This window comes from Oncorhynchus clarkii, chromosome 2 (assembly GCF_045791955.1).
Source record: "Oncorhynchus clarkii lewisi isolate Uvic-CL-2024 chromosome 2, UVic_Ocla_1.0, whole genome shotgun sequence".
Lineage (NCBI taxonomy): Eukaryota > Metazoa > Chordata > Actinopteri > Salmoniformes > Salmonidae > Oncorhynchus > Oncorhynchus clarkii.
This window is the reverse complement of record NC_092148.1, coordinates 165,223-189,054: the sequence shown is the minus strand read 5'-3', so window position 1 is coordinate 189,054 and position 23,832 is coordinate 165,223. Positions and strand designations below refer to the sequence as shown.

At 46.3% G+C, this 23,832-nt stretch overlaps 1 protein-coding gene across 1 annotated transcript in view; it reads left to right on the top strand.

The window, feature by feature from the left end:
* Window positions 1-484: 484 nt before the first annotated feature.
* Window positions 485-23,832, top strand: part of LOC139418893 (centrosomal protein of 192 kDa-like) — an 83,648-nt gene continuing 60,300 nt past the window's right edge. The window contains exons 1-13 of the mRNA XM_071168677.1: window positions 485-757; window positions 1,222-1,441; window positions 1,616-1,726; window positions 2,432-2,586; window positions 7,512-7,573; window positions 8,639-8,780; window positions 12,179-12,294; window positions 12,461-12,550; window positions 19,708-19,860; window positions 20,112-20,253; window positions 21,085-21,377; window positions 21,680-21,829; window positions 22,828-23,080. Of these exons, the coding sequence (XP_071024778.1) occupies window positions 1,275-1,441; window positions 1,616-1,726; window positions 2,432-2,586; window positions 7,512-7,573; window positions 8,639-8,780; window positions 12,179-12,294; window positions 12,461-12,550; window positions 19,708-19,860; window positions 20,112-20,253; window positions 21,085-21,377; window positions 21,680-21,829; window positions 22,828-23,080 (1,834 nt within the window). The 5' untranslated portion in view covers window positions 485-757; window positions 1,222-1,274. The remainder of the gene's footprint in view (window positions 758-1,221; window positions 1,442-1,615; window positions 1,727-2,431; window positions 2,587-7,511; window positions 7,574-8,638; window positions 8,781-12,178; window positions 12,295-12,460; window positions 12,551-19,707; window positions 19,861-20,111; window positions 20,254-21,084; window positions 21,378-21,679; window positions 21,830-22,827; window positions 23,081-23,832) is intronic.

The following is a 23,832-nucleotide window of genomic DNA, read 5'->3' as shown; positions in this document are numbered from 1 at the left end:
GTGATGGTTGCAGCTGCTGTGGGGAACATATGATACTCCTGTAAGTTCCTGACCACTCCTTAGACTTAGGATGTATGATATGGTATGGATGCTATTGAATCTGCAACAAGTGCTACACATTTTGAATATATATCATATACATTTCATGAGCAAAAATAATATACAATTTAACTATACATGACAACAATTAGTTGATGAGAAGCACTTAAATCCAATGCTATACTTTCAGAATGTAAGGACCATATCTGGTAAGGACATTGATCTGATGTGAATATATATATATATATATATATATGAATAGGCCTCTACAATGGAACTAATTATAATTAAATGACAGGATAACAATCCAATGGTGATACATCCTTTCACACGGTCAAAGAGGTTAGTCCAATCAAAACGTTTCTTTCCTGTCTCTGTCCCGCCCATAGTGATGGTCGCTTAGCGCGGGCTTCCTGTGATTGGTCCAACCGAATACAGTGTTTCTCCGAGGCTCCTGCTACGGTTTGTTACCGACAAAATACGTTACACTTTCAACTGGCTATGAAAATAGATAATTCTCTTAACTTTTAGTTAATTGTGTAGCGAAATAATCACTTAAACGTGTTGTTATTTTAGAAACAGTAAGGTTACGGTGTCTTGCGGCTCCGTCTCGTCGGTTTTCTCTCCGGGAGAGAAGAAGCTTCTTCATTTGTTGTGAACATTGTAACGCTGTTTACTTTCGGTATTTTGGGGTTAAGTACTGGCCTTAAACTATTCAGTAAGTTAGATAAAAGGTTTATTTGTGTGTACATCCACTTTGGTTAAAGTGTTTGTAGTTAACTATAACTTCACTTGTGTTGACACAGAGGAAAGTTTGTCAAGGTAAGTTTTGTCAGGCCACAACGACAAAAATGACTGGCTACATTGACATTGACTACATTTTATCTATATTTGACTACATTTATCTACATTGACTACATGTATCTGGCCATCTAATATTCATCTAGATAGGACAATGTGACAGGATCTTGTTTTACTTTGTGTTGTTGGTTAACTTGTTGCTTGAGTTTGGACCGGAGTGAATTGACTGGGTATTTCCGAGTCTTTGAACATCACAAGGAGGAATCTGCATGTCAGTGTTTGTTTTAACTACGACACACTTTCCACAATGAACTGAGGTGTTGCTCGTCTGACTGACATGTTTATCAGCAATTGTGATGAATGTTTTTTCTCTCCACTCAGTTGATGGTCTGCAGTAGAACCTGAGGTAGCGGGCCTAACCGTAGCCCATCATCATGACCGAGAGTTTCAGCAACATCGAGGATGAGGCATTCCCCAGTTTCCTGTCTAGCTCTGTGGGCAGCAGCCGTGCCACCCTGGGGAACATCACCCTGGCCTCCACCCTGGGGCTGCCCGTAGCTGCCTCCACCGTGGCTAAAATTAGAGCTGGGGCCGACAACAGGTGGGTCAGCGGCACCGCTTAACATCAACAGCAATGTCACTGGAACACAAGGCCCTGCAGAACTATAGGGGTTCTGGCTCAGTACCTTCTAAAGCAGCGTTACTGTTATGTAGCTCTGATCAGTGTTCATAATAATCTGACTACTAAAAATGAATCTCACTCCTTTCTCTCCAGAGTAAATGCTGTCCAGGCGTCATATCTGGAGGACGGACGGCTCTCTCTGGCTAACTCTCAGTCCAACAACAAGGAACAGGGACAATTTGCCCTCAGCTTCAAAGATGAGCTGTGAGTATCAGGAGTTTGGTTTAGCAGCCGTGGAAGTCATGTCATGCAGGGCTCTATGCTGGCTTGTTTTCCAAGGAGAACATTGTTCTTCGTAGTTGAAAAATGTAGGAGCACCAGAGAAATGCAGGGTTAAGGCGTCCTGCCGTTCCCCAGTGCTTTACCGCTTTACCGCACGGCGTCCTGCTTTACCACACGGCCTCCTGCTTTACCGCACGGCCTCCTGCTTTACCGCACGGCCTCCTGCTTTACCTCACGGCGTCCTGCTTTACCTCACGGCGTCCTGCTTTACCACACGGCGTCCTGCTTTACCGCACGGCGTCCTGCTTTACCGCACGGCGTCCTGCTTTACCTCACGGCGTCCTGCTTTACCTCACGGCGTCCTGCTTTACCGCACGGCGTCCTGCTTTACCGCACGGCGTACTGCTTTACCTCACGGCGTCCTGCTTTACCGCACGGCCTCCTGCTTTACCGCACGGCCTCCTGCTTTACCACACGGCCTCCTGCTTTACCGCACGGCATACTGCTTTACCTCACGGCGTCCTGCCGTTCCCCAGTGCTTTAGCATGCGGTTTGGGATGTGAATATCCCCCATGTTTGCTTCAGTGAATGATGTTGCTCACATGGATCCCCCCCTCTGTCTGTCTCTCTCTCTCCCTCTGTTTCTCTCTCCCTCTCTGTCTCTCCCTCTCTGTCTCTACCTCTCAGAGATGATGCAGATGACTTCATAGCAGCCCACCGGTTCTCAGACATGCTGGTGAAGGTGAATCTGGACGAGACAGAGCCCAGGACTAGAGCCTCCTCCCTCGGCCCCAACACCCAGGCTGGACCTCTCCCTGGAAGACACTCTGACCATGGAGACGGTAACACTGTACCATTTACCTTGGTTTGCGGCTCAGTTGGTAGAGCATGGTGCATCCAATGCCAGGGTTGTGGGTTCGATTCCAGGGGCCACCCATAAGTCAAATGGTATCCACACGTTTAGTAGTAGTAGTAGTATTAGTAGTAGTAGTATTTTTAGTTGTGGCAGTATTATTAGTAGTGGTGGTAGTAGTGGCAGTATTATTAGTATTGGTGGTAGTATTATTATTAGTAGTAGTGGTGGTGGTATTATTAGCAGTAGTATTAGTAGTGGTAGTATTATTATTAGCAGTGGTGGTAGTAGTAGTAGTGGCATTATTATTAGTGGTAGTATTAGTAGTATTATTATTAGTGGTAGTGGTGGTAGTATTATTATTAGTGGTAGTATTAGTAGTGGTGGTATTATTAGTATTAGTAGTGGTGGTATTATTATTATTAGTAGTGGTAGTATTAGTAGTGGTGGTAGTATTATTATTAGTGGTAGTATTAGTAGTGGTGGTAGTATTATTATTAGTGGTAGTATTAGTAGTGGTGGTAGTATTATTATTAGTGGTAGTATTAGTAGTGGTGGTAGTATTAGTAGTGGTGGTAGTATTAGTAGTGGTAGTATTATTATTAGTGGTAGTATTAGTAGTGGTAGTATTATTATTAGCTGTGGTGGTAGTAGTGGCAGTATTATTATTATTTTTATTAGTATTAGTAGTGGTGGTAGTATTATTATTAGTGGTAGTATTAGTAGTGGTGGTAGTATTAGTAGTGGGGGTATTATTATTATTATTATTAGTGGTAGTATTAGTAGTGGTGGTAGTATTATTATTAGTGGTAGTATTAGTAGTGGTGGTAGTATTATTATTATTAGTGGTAGTATTAGTAGTGGTGGTGGTAGTATTATTATTAGTAGTATTAGTAGTGATAGTATTATTATTAGCTGTGGTGGTAGTAGTGGCAGTATTATTATTATTTTTATTAGTATTAGTAGTGGTGGTGGTATTATTATTATTATTAGTGGTAGTATTAGTAGTGGTGGTAGTATTATTAGTAGTGGTAGTATTAGTAGTGGTGGTAGTATTATTATTATTATTAGTGGTAGTATTAGTAGTGGTGGTAGTATTAGTAGTGGTGGTAGTATTATTATTATTAGTGGTAGTATTAGTAGTGGTGGTAGTATTATTATTATTATTATTATTAGTGGTAGTATTAGTAGTGGTGGTAGTATTATTATTAGTGGTAGTATTAGTAGTGGTGGTAGTATTATTATTAGTGGTTGTATTAGTAGTGGTGGTATTAGTAGTGGTGGTAGTGTTATTATCAGTGGTAGTATTAGTAGTGGTGGTAGTAGTATTATTATTAGTGGTAGTATTAGTAGTGGTAGTATTAGTAGTGGTGGTAGTAGTATTATTATTAGTGGTAGTATTAGTAGTGGTGGTAGTATTATTATTAGTGGTAGTATTAGTAGTGGTGGTAGTATTATTATTAGTGGTAGTATTAGTAGTGGTGGTAGTATTAGTAGTGGTGGTAGTATTATTATTATTAGTGGTAGTATTAGTAGTGGTGGTAGTATTATTATTAGTGGTAGTATTAGTAGTGGTGGTAGTATTATTATTATTATTATTATTATTAGTGGTAGTATTAGTAGTGGTGGTAGTATTATTATTATTAGTGGTAGTATTAGTAGTGGTGGTATTAGTAGTGGTGGTAGTATTATTATCAGTGGTAGTATTAGTAGTGGTGGCAGTATTATTATTATTAGTGGTAGTATTAGTAGTGGTGGTAGTAGTATTATTATTAGTGGTAGTATTAGTAGTGGTAGTATTAGTAGTGGTGGTAGTAGTATTATTATTAGTGGTAGTATTAGTAGTGGTGGTAGTATTATTATTAGTGGTAGTATTAGTAGTGGTGGTAGTATTATTATTAGTGGTAGTATTAGTAGTGGTGGTAGTATTATTATTATTAGTGGTGGTATTAGTAGTGGTGGTAGTATTATTATTATTATTATTATTATTAGTGGTAGTATTAGTAGTGGTGGTAGTATTATTATTAGTAGTGGTGGTAGTATTATTATTATTAGTGGTAGTATTAGTAGTGGTGGTAGTATTATTATTATTAGTGGTAGTATTAGTAGTGGTGGTAGTATTATTATTATTAGTGGTAGTATTAGTAGTGGTGGTAGTATTATTATTATTATTAGTGGTAGTATTAGTAGTGGTGGTATTAGTAGTGGTGGTAGTATTATTATCAGTGGTAGTATTAGTAGTGGTGGTAGTATTATTATTATTATTAGTGGTAGTATTAGTAGTGGTGGTAGTATTATTAGTAGTGGTAGTATTAGTAGTGGTGGTAGTATTATTATTAGTGGTAGTATTAGTAGTGGTGGCAGTATTAGTAGTGGTGGTAGTATTATTATTATTAGTGGTAGTATTAGTAGTGGTGGTAGTATTATTATTATTATTATTAGTGGTAGTATTAGTAGTGGTGGTAGTATTATTATTAGTGGTAGTATTAGTAGTGGTGGTAGTATTATTATTAGTGGTTGTATTAGTAGTGGTGGTATTAGTAGTGGTGGTAGTATTATTATCAGTGGTAGTATTAGTAGTGGTGGTAGTATTATTATTATTATTATTATTATTAGTGGTAGTATTAGTAGTGGTGGTAGTATTATTATTATTATTATTATTATTAGTGGTAGTATTAGTAGTGGTGGTAGTATTATTATTAGTAGTGGTGGTAGTATTATTATTATTAGTGGTAGTATTAGTAGTGGTGGTAGTATTATTATTATTAGTGGTAGTATTAGTAGTGGTGGTAGTATTATTATTATTAGTGGTAGTATTAGTAGTGGTGGTAGTATTATTATTATTATTAGTGGTAGTATTAGTAGTGGTGGTATTAGTAGTGGTGGTAGTATTATTATCAGTGGTAGTATTAGTAGTGGTGGTAGTATTATTATTATTATTAGTGGTAGTATTAGTAGTGGTGGTAGTATTATTAGTAGTGGTAGTATTAGTAGTGGTGGTAGTATTATTATTAGTGGTAGTATTAGTAGTGGTGGCAGTATTAGTAGTGGTGGTAGTATTATTATTATTAGTGGTAGTATTAGTAGTGGTGGTAGTATTATTATTATTATTATTAGTGGTAGTATTAGTAGTGGTGGTAGTATTATTATTAGTGGTAGTATTAGTAGTGGTGGTAGTATTATTATTAGTGGTTGTATTAGTAGTGGTGGTATTAGTAGTGGTGGTAGTATTATTATCAGTGGTAGTATTAGTAGTGGTGGTAGTAGTATTATTATTAGTGGTAGTATTAGTAGTGGTAGTATTAGTAGTGGTGGTAGTAGTATTATTATTAGTGGTAGTATTAGTAGTGGTGGTAGTATTATTATTAGTGGTAGTATTAGTAGTGGTGGTAGTATTATTATTAGTGGTAGTATTAGTAGTGGTGGTAGTATTAGTAGTGGTGGTAGTATTATTATTATTAGTGGTAGTATTAGTAGTGGTGGTAGTATTATTATTAGTGGTAGTATTAGTAGTGGTGGTAGTATTATTATTATTATTATTATTATTAGTGGTAGTATTAGTAGTGGTGGTAGTATTATTATTATTAGTGGTAGTATTAGTAGTGGTGGTATTAGTAGTGGTGGTAGTATTATTATCAGTGGTAGTATTAGTAGTGGTGGTAGTATTATTATTATTAGTGGTAGTATTAGTAGTGGTGGTAGTAGTATTATTATTAGTGGTAGTATTAGTAGTGGTAGTATTAGTAGTGGTGGTAGTAGTATTATTATTAGTGGTAGTATTAGTAGTGGTGGTAGTATTATTATTAGTGGTAGTATTAGTAGTGGTGGTAGTATTATTATTAGTGGTAGTATTAGTAGTGGTGGTAGTATTATTATTATTAGTGGTGGTATTAGTAGTGGTGGTAGTATTATTATTATTATTATTATTATTATTATTATTATTAGTGGTAGTATTAGTAGTGGTGGCAGTATTATTATTATTAGTGGTGGTAGTATTATTATTATTAGTGGTAGTATTAGTAGTGGTGGTAGTATTATTATTATTAGTGGTAGTATTAGTAGTGGTGGTAGTATTATTATTATTAGTGGTAGTATTAGTAGTGGTGGTAGTATTATTATTATTATTAGTGGTAGTATTAGTAGTGGTGGTAGTATTATTATTATTAGTGGTAGTATTAGTAGTGGTGGTAGTATTATTAGTATTAGTCTTATTAGTTTTATTTATTTTTTATTTGACCTTTATTTAACTAGGGCAAGTCAGTTAAGAACAAATTCTTATTTTCAATGACGGTCTAGGAACAGTGGGTTAACTGCCTGTTCAGGGGGCAGAACGACAGAGTTGTACCTTGTCAGCTCGGGGACTTTAACTTGCAGCCTTCCCAATGCTCTAACCACTAGGTTTCCCTGCCGCCCCATAGTGGTGGTGGTAGTAGTATTATTAGTAGTGGTGATAGTATTATTAGTAGTGGTGGTATTATTAGTAGTGGTAGTTTTATTATTGAGAGGTAAACCTGATGTACCACGTGGTCTTGATTAACTGTCCTTCATTAGTTGATAGATCAGTGATGTCCATCAGGCTGGTCTCCGTCCTTCACTAGTTGATAGATCAGTGATGTCCATCAGGCTGGTCTCTGTCCTTCACTAGTTGATAGATCATTATGTCCATCAGGCTGGTCTCCGTCCTTCACTAGTTGATAGATCAGTGATGTCCATCAGGCTGGTCTCCGTCCTTCACTAGTTGATAGATCAGTGATGTCCATCAGGCTGGTCTCCGTCCTTCATTAGTTGATAGATCAGTGATGTCCATCAGGCTGGTCTCCGTCCTTCACTAGTTGATATATCATTATGTCCATCAGGCTGGTGTGCTATGTTGGCTAACAAACCAACTAACTGAATTTCTCATCTCCCTATCAGATCTCTCTACGGGGCGGCTGGCCTTCACCAACCTGGTTAATAGGGACTTTATGGATTTAAAGGTATCACACTCTCTCAATGTTGTCTCATGTGCTTTTAGAGTGGTCTCCTTGCCCCTGTCCAGACCTTTAGGGTACAGTATGGTTGGTAGCCACCCCTTTAGGGTCCAGTATGGGTGGTAGCCACCCCTTTAGGGTCCAGTATGGGTGGTAGCCGCCCCTTTAGGGTCCAGTATGGGTGGTAGCTGCCCCTTTAGGGTCCAGTATGGGTGGTAGCCGCCCCTTTAGGGTCCAGTATGGGTGGTAGCCGCCCCTTTAGGGTCCAGTATGGGTGGTAGCCTCCCCTTTAGGGTCCAGTATGGGTGGTAGCCTCCCCTTTCGGGTCCAGTATGGGTGGTAGCCTCCCCTTTAGGGTCCAGTATGGGTGGTAGCCTCCCCTTTAGGGTCCAGTATGGGTGGTAGCTTCCTCTCCTTCCCCCTGTCCAGACCTTTAGGGTCCAGTATAGGTGGTAGCCTCCTCTCCTTCCCCCTGTCCAGACCTTTAGGGTCCAGTATGGGTGGTAGCCTCCTCTCCTTCCCCCTGTCCAGACCTTTAGGGTCCAGTATGGGTGGTAGCCTCCCCTTTAGGGTCCAGTATGGGTGGTAGCCTCCCCTTTAGGGTCCAGTATGGGTGGTAGCCTCCCCTTTAGGGTCCAGTATGGGTGGTAGCCTCCCCTTTAGGGTCCAGTATGGGTGGTAGCCTCCCCTTTAGGGTCCAGTATGGGTGGTAGCCTCCCCTTTAGGGTCCAGTATGTGTGGTAGCCTCCCCTTTAGGGTCCAGCATGGGTGGTAGCCTCCCCTTTAGGGTCCAGCATGGGTGGCAGCCTCCCCTTTAGGGTCCAGCATGGGTGGTAGCCTCCCCTTTAGGGTCCAACATGGGTGGTAGCCTCCCCTTTAGGGTCCAGCATGGGTGGTAGCCTCCCCTTTAGGGTCTAGTATGGGTGGTAGCCTCCCCTTTAGGGTCTAGTATGGGTGGTAGCCTCCCCTTTAGGGTCCAGTATGGGTGGTAGCCACCCCTTTAGGGTCCAGTATGGGTGGTAGCCTCACATGATACCAGAATGTAGTTGTAATTCTGTCTCTGTGATCCAGGTCCGATCCCTCCCAGGCACCGTGGACGACCAGAGTCTGGCCAGTGACGGAGCCGACAGCGACCGCTTCAGTGGGAGTGTCTCCAGCTTCCTGGCCAATGAGAAGCTCATGTCTGTGGACAGCATGAACAGTGATGTCACAGGTGAGGCCCCACCCCTTTCATAGCACAGCATGAGGCTTATTCAGGAAGATGCAACGTTACTGACCATTCACATAGAACTGGATAGGGTAGAACAGACATGGGGGGGGTTTTGTTGTCAAAAGGAATAGGAAATTGGGTCAGCGCTATGCATTTAATTTCTATCTACAACGTTGTGAACGTTCACCTTTCTGAACACTTCTCTGGTCGGGGTTATAGCTGTGTGTTGTCTGAACACCTCTCCTCTCTGGTCGGGGTTATAGCTGTGTGTTGTGTCTGAACACCTCTCCTCTCTGGTGGGGGTTATAGCTGTGTGTTGTGTCTGAACACCTCTCCTCTCTGGTGGGGGTTATAGCTGTGTGTTGTCTGAACTCCTCTCCTCTCTGGTGGGGGTTATAGCTGTGTATTGTGTCTGAACTCCTCTCTGGTGGGGATTATAGCTGTGTGTTGTGTCTGAACTCCTCTCCTCTCTGGTGGGGGTTATAGCTGTGTATTGTGTCTGAACTCCTCTCTGTTGGGGGTTATAGCTGTGTGTTGTCTGAACACCTCTCCTCTCTGGTGGGGGTTATAGCTGTGTGTTGTGTCTGAACTCCTCTCTGGTGGGGGTTATAGCTGTGTATTGTGTCTGAACTCCTCTCTGGTGGGGGTTATAGCTGTGTATTGTGTCTGAACTCCTCTCTGGTGGGGGTTATAGCTGTGTATTGTCTGAACACCTCTCTGGTGGGGGTTATAGCTGTGTGTTGTCTGAACACCTCTCTGGTGGGGGTTATAGCTGTGTGTTGTCTGAACTCCTCTCCTCTCTGGTGGGGATTATAGCTGTGTGTTGTCTGAACACCTCTCCTCTCTGGTGGGGGTTATAGCTGTGTATTGTGTCTGAACTCCTCTCTGGTGGGGGTTATAGCTGTGTGTTGTGTCTGAACACCTCTCCTCTCTGTTGGGGGTTATAGCTGTGTGTTGTCTGAACTCCTCTCTGGTGGGGGTTATAGCTGTGTGTTGTCTGAACACCTCTCCTCTCTGTTGGGGGTTATAGCTGTGTGTTGTCTGAACACCTCTCCTCTCTGGTGGGGGTTATAGCTGTGTATTGTGTCTGAACACCTCTCCTCTCTGTTGGGGGTTATAGCTGTGTGTTGTCTGAACTCCTCTCTGGTGGGGGTTATAGCTGTGTGTTGTCTGAACACCTCTCCTCTCTGGTGGGGATTATAGCTGTGTGTTGTGTCTGAACTCCTCTCCTCTCTGGTGGGGATTATAGCTGTGTGTTGTGTCTGAACTCCTCTCCTCTCTGGTGGGGGTTATAGCTGTGTGTTGTGTCTGAACTCCTCTCTGGTGGGGATTATAGCTGTGTGTTGTGTCTGAACTCCTCTCTGGTGGGGATTATAGCTGTGTGTTGTGTCTGAACTCCTCTCCTCTCTGGTGGGGGTTATAGCTGTGTGTTGTGTCTGAACTCCTCTCTGGTGGGGATTATAGCTGTGTGTTGTGTCTGAACTCCTCTCTGGTGGGGGTTATAGCTGTGTGTTGTCTGAACACCTCTCCTCTCTGGTGGGGGTTATAGCTGTGTGTTGTGTCTGAACTCCTCTCCTCTCTGGTGGGGGTTATAGCTGTGTGTTGTGTCTGAACTCCTCTCTGGTGGGGATTATAGCTGTGTGTTGTGTCTGAACTCCTCTCTGGTGGGGGTTATAGCTGTGTATTGTGTCTGAACTCCTCTCCTCTCTGGTGGGGGTTATAGCTGTGTGTTGTGTCTGAACTCCTCTCCTCTCTGGTGGGGGTTATAGCTGTGTGTTGTCTGAACACCTCTCCTCTCTGGTGGGGATTATAGCTGTGTGTTGTGTCTGAACTCCTCTCTGGTGGGGGTTATAGCTGTGTATTGTGTCTGAACACCTCTCTGGTGGGGGTTATAGCTGTGTGTTGTGTCTGAACACCTCTCCTCTCTGGTGAGGATTATAGCTGTGTGTTGTCTGAACTCCTCTCCTCTCTGGTGGGGGTTATAGCTGTGTGTTGTGTCTGAACTCCTCTCCTCTCTGGTGGGGGTTATAGCTGTGTGTTGTCTGAACACCTCTCCTCTCTGGTGGGGGTTATAGCTGTGTGTTGTCTGAACACCTCTCCTCTCTGGTGGGGATTATAGCTGTGTGTTGTCTGAACACCTCTCCTCTCTGGTGGGGGTTATAGCTGTGTGTTGTCTGAACACCTCTCCTCTCTGGTGGGGGTTATAGCTGTGTGTTGTCTGAACACCTCTCCTCTCTGGTGGGGGTTATAGCTGTGTGTTGTCTGAACACCTCTCCTCTCTGGTGGGGATTATAGCTGTGTGTTGTGTCTGAACTCCTCTCTGGTGGGGGTTATAGCTGTGTGTTGTCTGAACTCCTCTCTGGTGGGGGTTATAGCTGTGTATTGTGTCTGAACTCCTCTCTGGTGGGGATTATAGCTGTGTGTTGTGTCTGAACACCTCTCCTCTCTGGTGGGGGTTATAGCTGTGTATTGTGTCTGAACTCCTCTCTGGTGGGGATTATTGCTGTGTGTTGTTTCTGAACTCCTCTCTGGTGGGGGTTATAGCTGTGTGTTGTGTCTGAACACCTCTCTGGTGGGGGTTATAGCTGTGTGTTGTGTCTGAACACCTCTCCTCTCTGGTGGGGGTTATAGCTGTGTATTGTGTCTGAACACCTCTCCTCTCTGGTGGGGGTTATAGCTGTGTGTTGTCTGTACACCTCTCTGTTGGGGGTTATAGCTGTGTATTGTGTCTGAACTCCTCTCTGGTGGGGGTTATAGCTGTGTGTTGTCTGAACACCTCTCCTCTCTGGTGGGGGTTATAGCTGTGTGTTGTCTGAACACCTCTCCTCTCTGGTCGGGGTTATAGCTGTGTGTTGTGTCTGAACACCTCTCCTCTCTGGTGGGGGTTATAGCTGTGTGTTGTGTCTGAACACCTCTCCTCTCTGGTGGGGGTTATAGCTGTGTGTTGTGTCTGAACACCTCTCCTCTCTGGTGGGGGTTATAGCTGTGTATTGTGTCTGAACTCCTCTCCTCTCTGGTGGGGGTTATAGCTGTGTGTTGTGTCTGAACACCTCTCCTCTCTGGTGGGGGTTATAGCTGTGTATTGTGTCTGAACTCCTCTCCTCTCTGGTGGGGGTTATAGCTGTGTGTTGTCTGAACACCTCTCCTCTCTGGTGGGGGTTATAGCTGTGTATTGTGTCTGAACTCCTCTCCTCTCTGGTGGGGGTTATAGCTGTGTGTTGTGTCTGAACACCTCTCCTCTCTGGTGGGGGTTATAGCTGTGTGTTGTGTCTGAACACCTCTCCTCTCTGGTGGAGGTTATAGCTGTGTATTGTGTCTGAACTCCTCTCTGGTGGGGATTATAGTTGTGTGTTGTGTTTGTCGTTCTATTGATTATTGATCTTTGCCTGTTTGATCCCCAGATGACGATGTCGACGTGAACGACCTGCAGGATGAAGATCTGGACCTGTACTTAAACCAGCTGGTGAACCCTGCCATGCAGAGAGGACGGGTGGAGGGACAGGAGATACCTGATGCTGTAAGGCAACCTCTCTTTCTTCCTGCCCTCTAATCCTCTCTCTCTTCCTGCTTTCTAATCCTCTCTCTCTTCCTGCTTTCTAATCCTCTCTCGTCTCGATACATCTATTATTTATTTTTATATTTGTCTGTTTCTTCATTAATGATAATATTGTATTGATTTTCAGAACCAGCCAGCCAACCAAGACTATTCATCTCAGCCCGGTTCTACAGAACCACAGAAGAACAGATACCAGTTCCTGGATGACTATGATCAGGTGGATACAACTCCTCCAGGACACTATTACTTTACAGATGGACAGGCAGGGGAGTATGATCAGGTGGATACAACTCCTCCATGACACTATTACTTTACAGATGGACAGGCAGGGGAGTATGATCAGGTGGATACAACTCCTCCATGACACTATTACTTTACAGATGGACAGGCAGGGGAGTATGATCAGGTGGATACAACTCCTCCATGACACTATTACTTTACAGATGGACAGGCAGGGGAGTATGATCAGGTGGATACAACTCCTCCATGACACTATTACTTTACAGATGGACAGGCAGGGAGTATGATCAGGTGGATACAACTCCTCCATGACACTATTACTGTTATTACTTTACAGACGGACAGGCAGGGGAGTATGATCAGGTGGATACAACTCCTCCATGACACTATTACTGTTATTACTTTACAGATGGACAGGCAGGGGAGTATGATCAGGGGGATACAACTCCTCCATGACACTATTACTGTTATTACTTTACAGACGGACAGGCAGGGGAGTATGATCAGGTGGATACAACTCCTCCATGACACTATTACTGTTATTACTTTACAGATGGACAGGCAGGGGAGTATGATCAGGTGGATACAACTCCTCCATGACACTATTACTTTACAGATGGACAGGCAGGGGAGTATGATCAGGGGGATACAACTCCTCCATGACACTATTACTGTTATTACTTTACAGATGGACAGGCAGGGGAGTATGATCAGGTGGATACAACTCCTCCATGACACTATTACTTTACAGATGGACAGGCAGGGGAGTATGATCAGGTGGATACAACTCCTCCATGACACTATTACTGTTATTACTTTACAGATGGACAGGCAGGGGAGTATGATCAGGTGGATACAACTCCTCCATGACACTATTACTTTACAGATGGACAGGCAGGGGAGTATGATCAGGTGGATACAACTCCTCCATGACACTATTACTTTACAGATGGACAGGCAGGGGAGTATGATCAGGTGGATACAACTCCTCCATGACACTATTACTGTTATTACTTTACAGATGGACAGGCAGGGGAGTATGATCAGGTGGATACAACTCCTCCATGACACTATTACTTTACAGATGGACAGGCAGGGGAGTATGATCAGGTGGATACAACTCCTCCATGACACTATTACTTTACAGATGGACAGGCAGGGGAGTATGATCAGGTGGATACAACTCCTCCATGACACTATTACTGTTATTACTTTACAGATGGACAGGCAGGGGAGTATGATCAGGTGGATACAACTCCTCCATGACACTATTACTTTACAGATGGACAGGCAGGGGAGTATGATCAGGTGGATACAACTCCTCCATGACACTATTACTTTACAGATGGACAGGCAGGGGAGTATGATCAGGTGGATACAACTCCTCCATGACACTATTACTTTACGGGCAGGCAGTCGCAGTCAGTCGGGCGGGCAGTCAGTCGGGCAGGCAGTCGCAGTCAGTCGGGCAGGCAGTCAGACTGTGTCTCCCATTTAGCATCGACTAATCAGCCAGTTACAGACTTATTTTCAGCCGGTAACGTTTTCCACCTCATATTAACTGAGATAACTGGGGCTTGTCAGACAAGACCAAAGTCACTCACTTTATCCTCAATGTCAGTCAGTCTAGCTTCCCGAATCGCATCGCTGACAGAGCTGTTCATTTTGGCTTTTTTTGCGATTATCTGCAGATAAATTATAACATTTGGTAGTGGAGAGCCTTATTCTGGTCTGTATATGGAGAGCCTTATTCTGGTCTGTATATGGAGAGCCTTATTCTGGTCCCTATATGGAGAACCTTATTCTGGTCCCTATGTGGAGAGCCTTATTCTGGTCCCTATATGGAGAGCCTTATTCTGGTCCCTATATGGAGAGCCTTATTCTGGTCCCTATGTGGAGAGCCTTATTCTGGTCCCTATGTGGAGAGCCTTATTCTGGTCCCTATATGGAGAGCCTTATTCTGGTCCCTATATGGAGAGCCTTATTCTGGTCCCTATATGGAGAGCCTTATTCTGGTCCCTATATGGAGAGCCTTATTCTGGTCCCTATATGGAGAGCCTTATTCTGGTCCCTATATGGAGAGCCTTATTCTGGTCCCTATATGGAGAGCCTTATTCTGGTCTGTATATGGAGAGCCTTATTCTGGTCTGTATATGGAGAGCCTTATTCTGGTCCCTATACGGAGAGCCTTATTCTGGTCCCTATATGGAGAGCCTTATTCTGGTCCCTATATGGAGAGCCTTATTCTGGTCCCTATATGGAGAGCCTTATTCTGGTCTGTATATGGAGAGCCTTATTCTGGTCCCTATATGGAGAGCCTTATTCTGGTCCCTATATGGAGAGCCTTATTCTGGTCCCTATATGGAGAGCCTTATTCTGGTCCCTATATGGAGAGCCTTATTCTGGTCCCTATATGGAGAGCCTTATTCTGGTCCCTATATGGAGAGCCTTATTCTGGTCCCTATATGGAGAGCCTTATTCTGGTCCCTATATGGAGAGCCTTATTCTGGTCTGTATATGGAGAGCCTTATTCTGGTCCCTATACGGAGAGCCTTATTCTGGTCCCTATATGGAGAGCCTTATTCTGGTCCCTATATGGAGAGCCTTATTCTGGTCCCTATGTGGAGAGCCTTATTCTGGTCCCTATATGGAGAGCCTTATTCTGGTCCCTATACGGAGAGCCTTATTCTGGTCCCTATGTGGAGAGCCTTATTCTGGTCCCTATGTGGAGAGCCTTATTCTGGTCTGTATATGGAGAGCCTTATTCTGGTCCCTATATGGAGAGCCTTATTCTGGTCCCTATATGGAGAGCCTTATTCTGGTCTGTATATGGAGAGCCTTATTCTGGTCCCTATATGGAGAGCCTTATTCTGGTCTGTATATGGAGAGCCTTATTCTGGTCCGTATATGGAGAGCCTTATTCTGGTCCGTATATGGAGAGCCTTATTCTGGTCCCTATATGGAGAGCCTTATTCTGGTCCCTATGTGGAGAGCCTTATTCTGGTCCCTATATGGAGAGCCTTATTCTGGTCTGTATATGGAGAGCCTTATTCTGGTCCGTATATGGAGAGCCTTATTCTGGTCCCTATATGGAGAGCCTTATTCTGGTCCCTATATGGAGAGCCTTATTCTGGTCCCTATATGGAGAGCCTTATTCTGGTCCCTATGTGGAGAGCCTTATTCTGGTCCCTATATGGAGAGACTTATTCTGGTCTGTATATGGAGAGCCTTATTCTGGTCCCTATATGGAGAGCCTTATTCTGGTCCCTATATCGAGAGCCTTATACTGGTCCCTATATGGAGAGCCTTATTCTGGTCCCTATGTGGAGAGCCTTATTCTGGTCTGTATATGGAGAGCCTTATTCTGGTCCCTATGTGGAGAGCCTTATTCTGGTCCCTATGTGGAGAGCCTTATTCTGGTCCCTATGTGGAGAGCCTTATTCTGGTCCCTATGTGGAGAGCCTTATTCTGGTCCCTATGTGGAGAGCCTTATTCTGGTCCCTATGTGGAGAGCCTTATTCTGGTCCCTATGTGGAGAGCCTTATTCTGGTCCCTATGTGGAGAGCCTTATTCTGGTCCCTATGTGGAGAGCCTTATTCTGGTCCCTATGTGGAGAGCCTTATTCTGGTCCCTATGTGGAGAGCCTTATTCTGGTCCCTATGTGGAGAGCCTTATTCTGGTCCCTATGTGGAGAGCCTTATTCTGGTCCCTATTTGGAGATCCTTATTCTGGTCCCTATGTGGAGAGCCTTATTCTGGTCCCTATGCGGGGAGCCTTATTCTGGTCCCTATGCGGGGAGCCTTATTCTGGTCCCTATGCGGAGAGCCTTATTCTGGTCCCTATGCGGAGAGCCTTATTCTGGTCCCTATGCGGAGAGCCTTATTCTGGTCCCTATGCGGAGAGCCTTATTCTGGTCCCTATGCGGAGAGCCTTATTCTGGTCCCTATGCGGAGAGCCTTATTCTGGTCCCTATGCGGAGAGCCTTATTCTGGTCCCTATGCGGAGAGCCTTATTCTGGTCCCTATGCGGAGAGCCTTATTCTGGTCCCTATGCGGAGAGCCTTATTCTGGTCCCTATGCGGAGAGCCTTATTCTGGTCCCTATGCGGAGAGCCTTGTTCTGGTCCCTATGCGGAGAGCCTTGTTCTGGTCCCTATACGGAGAGCCTTGTTCTGGTCCCTATGCGGAGAGCCTTGTTCTGGTCCCTATGCGGAGAGCCTTGTTCTGGTCCCTATGCGGAGAGCCTTATTCTGGTCCCTATGCGGAGAGCCTTATTCTGGTCCCTATGCGGAGAGCCTTATTCTGGTCCCTATGTGGAGAGCCTTATCATTAGGGCCCTCACGGAATCCAGGCATTAAAACAGAATTCAACAATGAGTTGACCTTTAGTACTGAATTAACTACATGTATTGAAAATGTATTAATTAGCCCACGTATCATTTTTGATTTATTGGGATCCCCCGTTAGCTGACAGACACTAGCTGGTCTTAGAGGTCTGACACACAACGACAGACAAATTAATTGACTATTTACATACATGTAAAAACATTAACATGTAGCGTGTGCTCATCCATCAGCTACATGTCAGTACATACAACATGTATGTCACATGGAGGAGAGGCGTCGTCACGCGTGTCGTCGAGTTATTTGTTTTTGTGAAACCAGGTTTGCTGTTCACTTGCGATATAAGATGGGAGTTCCAGGCACTCATGGCTCTGTATAATACTGTATGTTTCCTTGAATTTGTTCTGGACCTGGGGGGACTGTGAAAAGACCCCTGGTGGCATGTCTGCTGGGGGGACTGTGAAAAGACCCCTGGTGGCATGTCTGCTGGGGGGACTGTGAAAAGACCCCTGGTGGCATGTCTGCTGGGGGGACTGTGAAAAGACCCCTGGTGGCATGTCTGCTGGGGGGACTGTGAAAAGACCCCTGGTGGCATGTCTGCTGGGGGGACTGTGAAAAGACCCCTGGTGGCATGTCTGCTGGGGGGACTGTGAAAAGACCCCTGGTGGCATGTCTGCTGGGGGGACTGTGAAAAGACCCCTGGTGGCATGTCTGCTGGGGGGACTGTGAAAAGACCCCTGGTGGCATGTCTGCTGGGGGGACTGTGTAAAGACCCCTGGTGGCATGTCTGCTGGGGGGACTGTGAAAAGACCCCTGGTGGCATGTCGGCTGGGGGGACTGTGAAAAGACCCCTGGTGGCATGTCTGCTGGGGGGACTGTGAAAAGACCCCTGGTGGCATGTCTGCTGGGGGGTATGTGTGTTTGTCAGATCTGTGTGTAAGTTGACTATACTAACAATTTGGAATTTTCAACACATTAATGCTTATTATAAAAACAAGAAGTGAACGTCACTTTCCTCAACTCTTAGCCAGTTTATTACTGGCCACCCATTCCAAAACAGATTGTAGCTTTTTGTTAAGGGTTTCAGTGACTTCATTAGCTGCATTTATGGTTGAATCATCAGCCTGCTTTGTTTAATGCCAGTGGCAGGTCATTGGTAAAAATAGACAAGAGTAGAGGGCCTTGTGTACCGAAGGGCAGCTCTCCACACTGTTTTACTTTAGAGAAGCTTCCATTAAAGAAAGCCATATTGTGGATTCAGAGCTGGGGTTGAAAAGCGAAAACACAAGTTTCCCCCACCAACAGGTTATGGTCAATATCAAAGGAGATGGATTAAATGTTAGTTTTAATGTTCTTAATCCTGATCATATTTTCAAAACAACTAACAATACACTGAATTCATGTTCAGTAATTTAAATTGTAAAGTCATGTCTTTCTGCACCATAACAACATAAATGCTTCCAATCTGGGAGGTGAACTCAATAAAGTATTGAATAATTTAGTGTTTTGGATGGAATCAAGGCGGGGCCTGGTTGGCTCCGTCTCTGGCTCGGGCGGGGCCTGGTTGGCTCCGTCTCTGGCTGGGCGGGGCCTGGTTGGCTCCGTCTCTGGCTCGGGCAGGGCCTGGTTGGCTCCGTCTCTGGCTGGGCGGGGCCTGGTTGGCTCCGTCTCTGGCTCGGGCGGGGCCTGGTTGGCTCGGGCTCTGGCTCGGGCGGGGCCTGGTTGGCTCGGGCGGGGCCTGGTTGGCTCTGGCTCGGGCGGGGCCTGGTTGGCTATTTTAATGTAGTGGAAAACACTGGGATGTTGAAACCTTTTTTATGGAGACTAAGAGCAGCTCTGTCAGCCTATGGAGACTAAGAGCAGCTCTGTCAGCCTATGGAGACTAAGAGCAGCTCTGTCAGCCTATGGAGACTAAGAGCAGCTCTGTCAGCCTATGGAGACTAAGAGCAGCTCTGTCAGCCTATGGAGACTAAGAGCAGCTCTGTCAGCCTATGGAGACTAAGAGCAGCTCTGTCAGCCTATGGAGACTAAGAGCAGCTCTGTCAGCCTATGGAGACTAAGAGCAGCTCTGTCAGCCTATGGAGACTAAGAGCAGCTCTGTCAGCCTATGGAGACTAAGAGCAGCTCTGTCAGCCTATGGAGACTAAGAGCAGCTCTGTCAGCCTATGGAGACTAAGAGCAGCTCTGTCAGCCTATGGAGACTAAGAGCAGCTCTGTCAGCCTATGGAGACTAAGAGCAGCTCTGTCAGCCTATGGAGACTAAGAGCAGCTCTGTCAGCCTATGGAGACTAAGAGCAGCTCTGTCAGCCTATGGAGACTAAGAGCAGCTCTGTCAGCCTATGGAGACTAAGAGCAGCTCTGTCAGCCTATGGAGACTAAGAGCAGCTCTGTCAGCCTATGGAGACTAAGAGCAGCTCTGTCAGCCTATGGAGACTAAGAGCAGCTCTGTCAGCCTATGGAGACTAAGAGCAGCTCTGTCAGCCTATGGAGACTAAGAGCAGCTCTGTCATACACTTGTCAGCCTATGGAGACTAAGAGCAGCTCTGTCATACACTTGTCCAGCCTATGGAGACTAAGAGCAGCTCTGTCATACACTTGTCCAGCCTATGGAGACTAAGAGCAGCTCTGTCATACACTTGTCCAGCCTATGGAGACTAAGAGCAGCTCTGTCAGCCTATGGATCTTGTTCACAACTAGTATTCTTTATTCTTTTTCCTGTACAAACTAAACAGTATATTAGTATTGTATTTCAGCCTGGTTTCACTAAGATTGGATTGTTTGTCCTGTCATGAGGGTTTCCAGATGCCTGACGTACGGCTCGCTGCTACAGGGATGGACTCGTGTCCCGGCAGTGATGAGGAGGACACTGAGGATGAGCTGGAGGCAGCTAGAAGACACACTTCTACCAGACACAGACTCCTGCTGTCCAGCACCTCCCGACAGCTGGTATGATAATGTCTCTGTCCCTGTCTGTTTCTCTATCTCACTGCTTCTGGTTGACCTTGGTGGTTTTCAGTAGAAAACACACAGGTGAACAACGTTACAAAACAGAATGTACGAATCATTTTCAACCAAACCAGTATTTGATAAGTTGATGTAGCGTTTGGTTTTCAAAATGTTTTCTCCCAAATTGTCCTACTGAACACAGCCCTGTTTTAGCCTGTCAGACCAGAGGTCATTATGTCTGTCTGGGTTAGGTGGGGGAGAGCAACCGTCCCAGCTTCAGACCTGGGCTGGAGGGAGGCAGCTCTGACGAAGAAGTTTACTCTGGTCGTAACCCTCTACCTGGGTTAGAACACAGATACTCTGCGGAGGGCCAAGTCATCAACACTGTAACAGGTAACATACACTGATGAACATATAAACACACATAATGAATGAACAGAGATACCGTGATGAGGTCCTGAGGTCTGTTGTGCCATTCATCCTCCTCCATCACCTCATGTTTCAACAAGGATCTGAAAATGTCCCAGTTATTCCATGGTGTGGATACTCACCAGACATGTCACCCATTGTTGTTTGGGATGCTCTGTATCGACGTGTACGACAGCGTGTTCCAGTTCCTGGCAAAATATCCACCGACTTCGCACAGCCGTTGAAGAATGAATGGGACAATATTCCACAGGCCACAGTCAGCAGACTGATCGGTCAGCAGCCTGATCGGTCAGCAGCCTGGTCGGTCGGCAGCCTGGTCGGTCGGCAGCCTGGTCGGTCAGCAGCCTGGTCGGTCAGCAGCCTGGTCGGTCAGCAGCCTGGTCGGTCAGCAGCCTCAGCAGCCTGGTCGGTCAGCAGCCTGGTCGGTCAGCAGCCTCAGCAGCCTGGTCGGTCAGCAGCCTCAGCAGCAGCCTGGTCGGTCAGCAGCCTGATCAGCCTGGTCGGTCAGCAGCCTGATCAGCCTGGTCGGTCAGCAGCCTCAGCAGCCTGGTCGGTCAGCAGCCTCAGCAGCCTGGTCGACTCTATGTGAAGGAGATGTCTCGCTGCATGAGGTGGTCCCACCAGATACTGACTGGTTTCCTGGTCCACGCCCCTACCTTTTCTATTTTTAAGGTGTCTGACCAACAGATTAGATAGATTAGCACCTAATGAATTTATTTAAATTGACTGATTTCCTTATATGAACATGCCGACCTCTGAGTGGATGTTGGTAACCGGTCATCTGTCCTTCGCCAGGAGGAGGAGGAGACGGAAGCAGTGGGAGTGAGGAGGGAGGGAACGATGGCGTGTCCACTCTACCCCTCTCCTCCTCGGCCCAGACCACCTACGATGTGCTGCGGGGGCTGGGGATCCTGGGGGCCAGCGTGCCGGGAGAGAATGCCCGGGACCCTCACACTCTACTGGGGCTGAGCCGGGGCAGCCTGATGGGGGACCGTGTGGGGCCGGTGGGGACTGGAGAGACCAGCGCTGGGCCCCAGAGGATGTCCCCTGTCAACTGGAGTATGGCCTTAGACAGACAGGAGGCGCTGGTGAGTCTTCTGTTGGCCTTTTTCCATTACAACACCGGTGTGGACTGAGACTGTGTACATGGCAGGAGTTGTACCTAAGAGGCCAGGAGTTCCTCCAGGTCAGGTCACGCTGTCAGGAAAAACTCCTGGCCGCCCACTACCCCGTGTTCTGTGCTATTTAACGGCAGTGATACGGTCACCGGCAGTGATACGGTCACCGGCAGTGATACCTGAACTGATATTGTTACATACAACAGACACTTGGATAATCTTGTCCCCTCCATTAATGTGTGTGTGTGTGTGGGGGGGGTTTGGTTCTGCAGGATGCCATGGACAGTACAGAGTCTACGGTGGCAGGGGAGGGTCAAGGTGTCTTGGATTCTATATATCTGAGGACTGGTGCTGGACACTGGAGACCCCAGGACATGACCTCTCACCTCCAGACCACACAGAGCAGCTTCCACCTCTCTCAGGTACACTGACAAACCATTACATGTAGGACATGCTGCCCCTCGCGGTTAACCAATACATGTAGGACATGCTGCCCCTCGGGGTTAAAGGACATGCTGCCCCTCGGGGTTAAACATTACATTTAGGACATGCTGCCCCTCGGGGTTAACCAATACATTTAGGACATGCTGCCCCTCGGGGTTAAAGGACATGCTGCCCCTCGTGGTTAACCTATACATTTAGGACATGCTGCCCCTCGGGGTTAACCAATACATTTAGGACATGCTGCCCCTCGAGGTTAACCTATACATTTAGGACATGCTGCCCCTCTGGGTTAACCAATACATTTAGGACATGCTGCCCCTCGGGGTTAACCAATACATTTAGGACATGCTGCCCCTCGGGGTCAACCAATACATTTAGGACATGCTGCCCCTCGAGGTTAACCAATACATTTAGGACATGCTGCCCCTCGGGGTCAACCAATACATTTAGGACATGCTGCCCCTCGGGGTCAACCAATACATTTAGGACATGCTGCCCCTCGGGTCATCCAATATATTTAGGACATGCTGCCCCTCGGGGTTAAAGGACATGCTGCCCCTCGGGGTTAACCAATACATTTAGGACATGCTGCCCCTCGGGTCAACCAATACATTTAGGACATGCTGCCCCTCGGGGTTAAAGGACATGCTGCCCCTCGCGGTTAACCAATACATGTAGGACATGCTGCCCCTCGGGGTTAAAGGACATGCTGCCCCTCGAGGTTAAACATTACATTTAGGACATGCTGCCCCTCGGGGTTAACCAATACATGTAGGACATGCTGCCCTTCGAGGTTAACCAATACATGTAGGACATGCTGCCCCTCGGGGTTAACCAATACATTTAGGACATGCTGCCCCTCGGGGTTAAAGGACATGCTGCCCCTCGGGGTTAAACATTTCAAGAATCTCCTAGTTAAATTAAGGTAAAGGTACACAATTGTACGGTATTAGTGAGTTTTCTCCTTCTGTACCAGGTGCTTCCTTCGCTTAGTGATGAGGAGGAGGGGAGGGGGAGGCCTGCTGCCCTGGGGCCAAGAGGAGGTCCATGTGGGGACTCCTCTGCACCTCCTGGTCCTCCTGGCCTGTCAGACATGAGTCAGGGTGAGAAGGATCTCCTCTACATCTCTCTGGAAGCGAAGTACCTCTCTCAGAGCTTCCAACAGGAGGACTCCTCTCACTCTGACAGCGACTGGAACCACTGTCCTGATAACCTGGACTTCCAACCGGGTAAGTCCCAAACGGTTCCCCATGTAGTGTCCCCAGTACAAACGGCTCCCTGTGTGGTGTGTCCCGGTGCTAACGGCTCCCTGTGTGGTGTGTCCCGGTGCTAACGGCTCCCTGTGTGGTGTGTCCCGGTGCTAACGGCTCCCTGTGTGGTGCCCGTCCCCGGTGCTAACGGCTCCCTGTGTGGTGCCCGTCCCCGGTGCTAACGGCTCCCTGTGTGGTGCCCGTCCCCGGTGCTAACGGCTCCCTGTGTGGTGCCCCGTCCCCGGTGCTAACGGCTCCCTGTGTGGTGCCCGTCCCCGGTGCTAACGGCTCCCTGTGTGGTGCCCCGTCCCCGGTGCTAACGGCTCCCTGTGTGGTGCCCCGTCCCCGGTGCTAACGGCTCCCTGTGTGGTGCCCCGTCCCCGGTGCCAACGGCTCCCTGTGTGGTGCCCCCGGTGGGACCCCGTCAGCTGCCCCCCCGGGTGGGACCCACTGGGACTCACTCCACTGTCATCCAGTTCCTTCCTGGATCAGATGATGATGATGATGATGTGTAAATAAACAGCTTAACACCAGATTAGCATCCATCAAGTATTATGCATAATCATTGAAGAACCACGTTAATGGCAGTATAGATTTAGGTTTTTAAGTATCAACGTAAGGTGACTCTTTCGGTTAGAAGCACTTGATTTTGCAATCGTTTACATTTTGGGGATTTGTGTGTTACATTTTGGGGATTTGTGAGCCCAGGAGAAGTGTTTTCATCCCGTAAC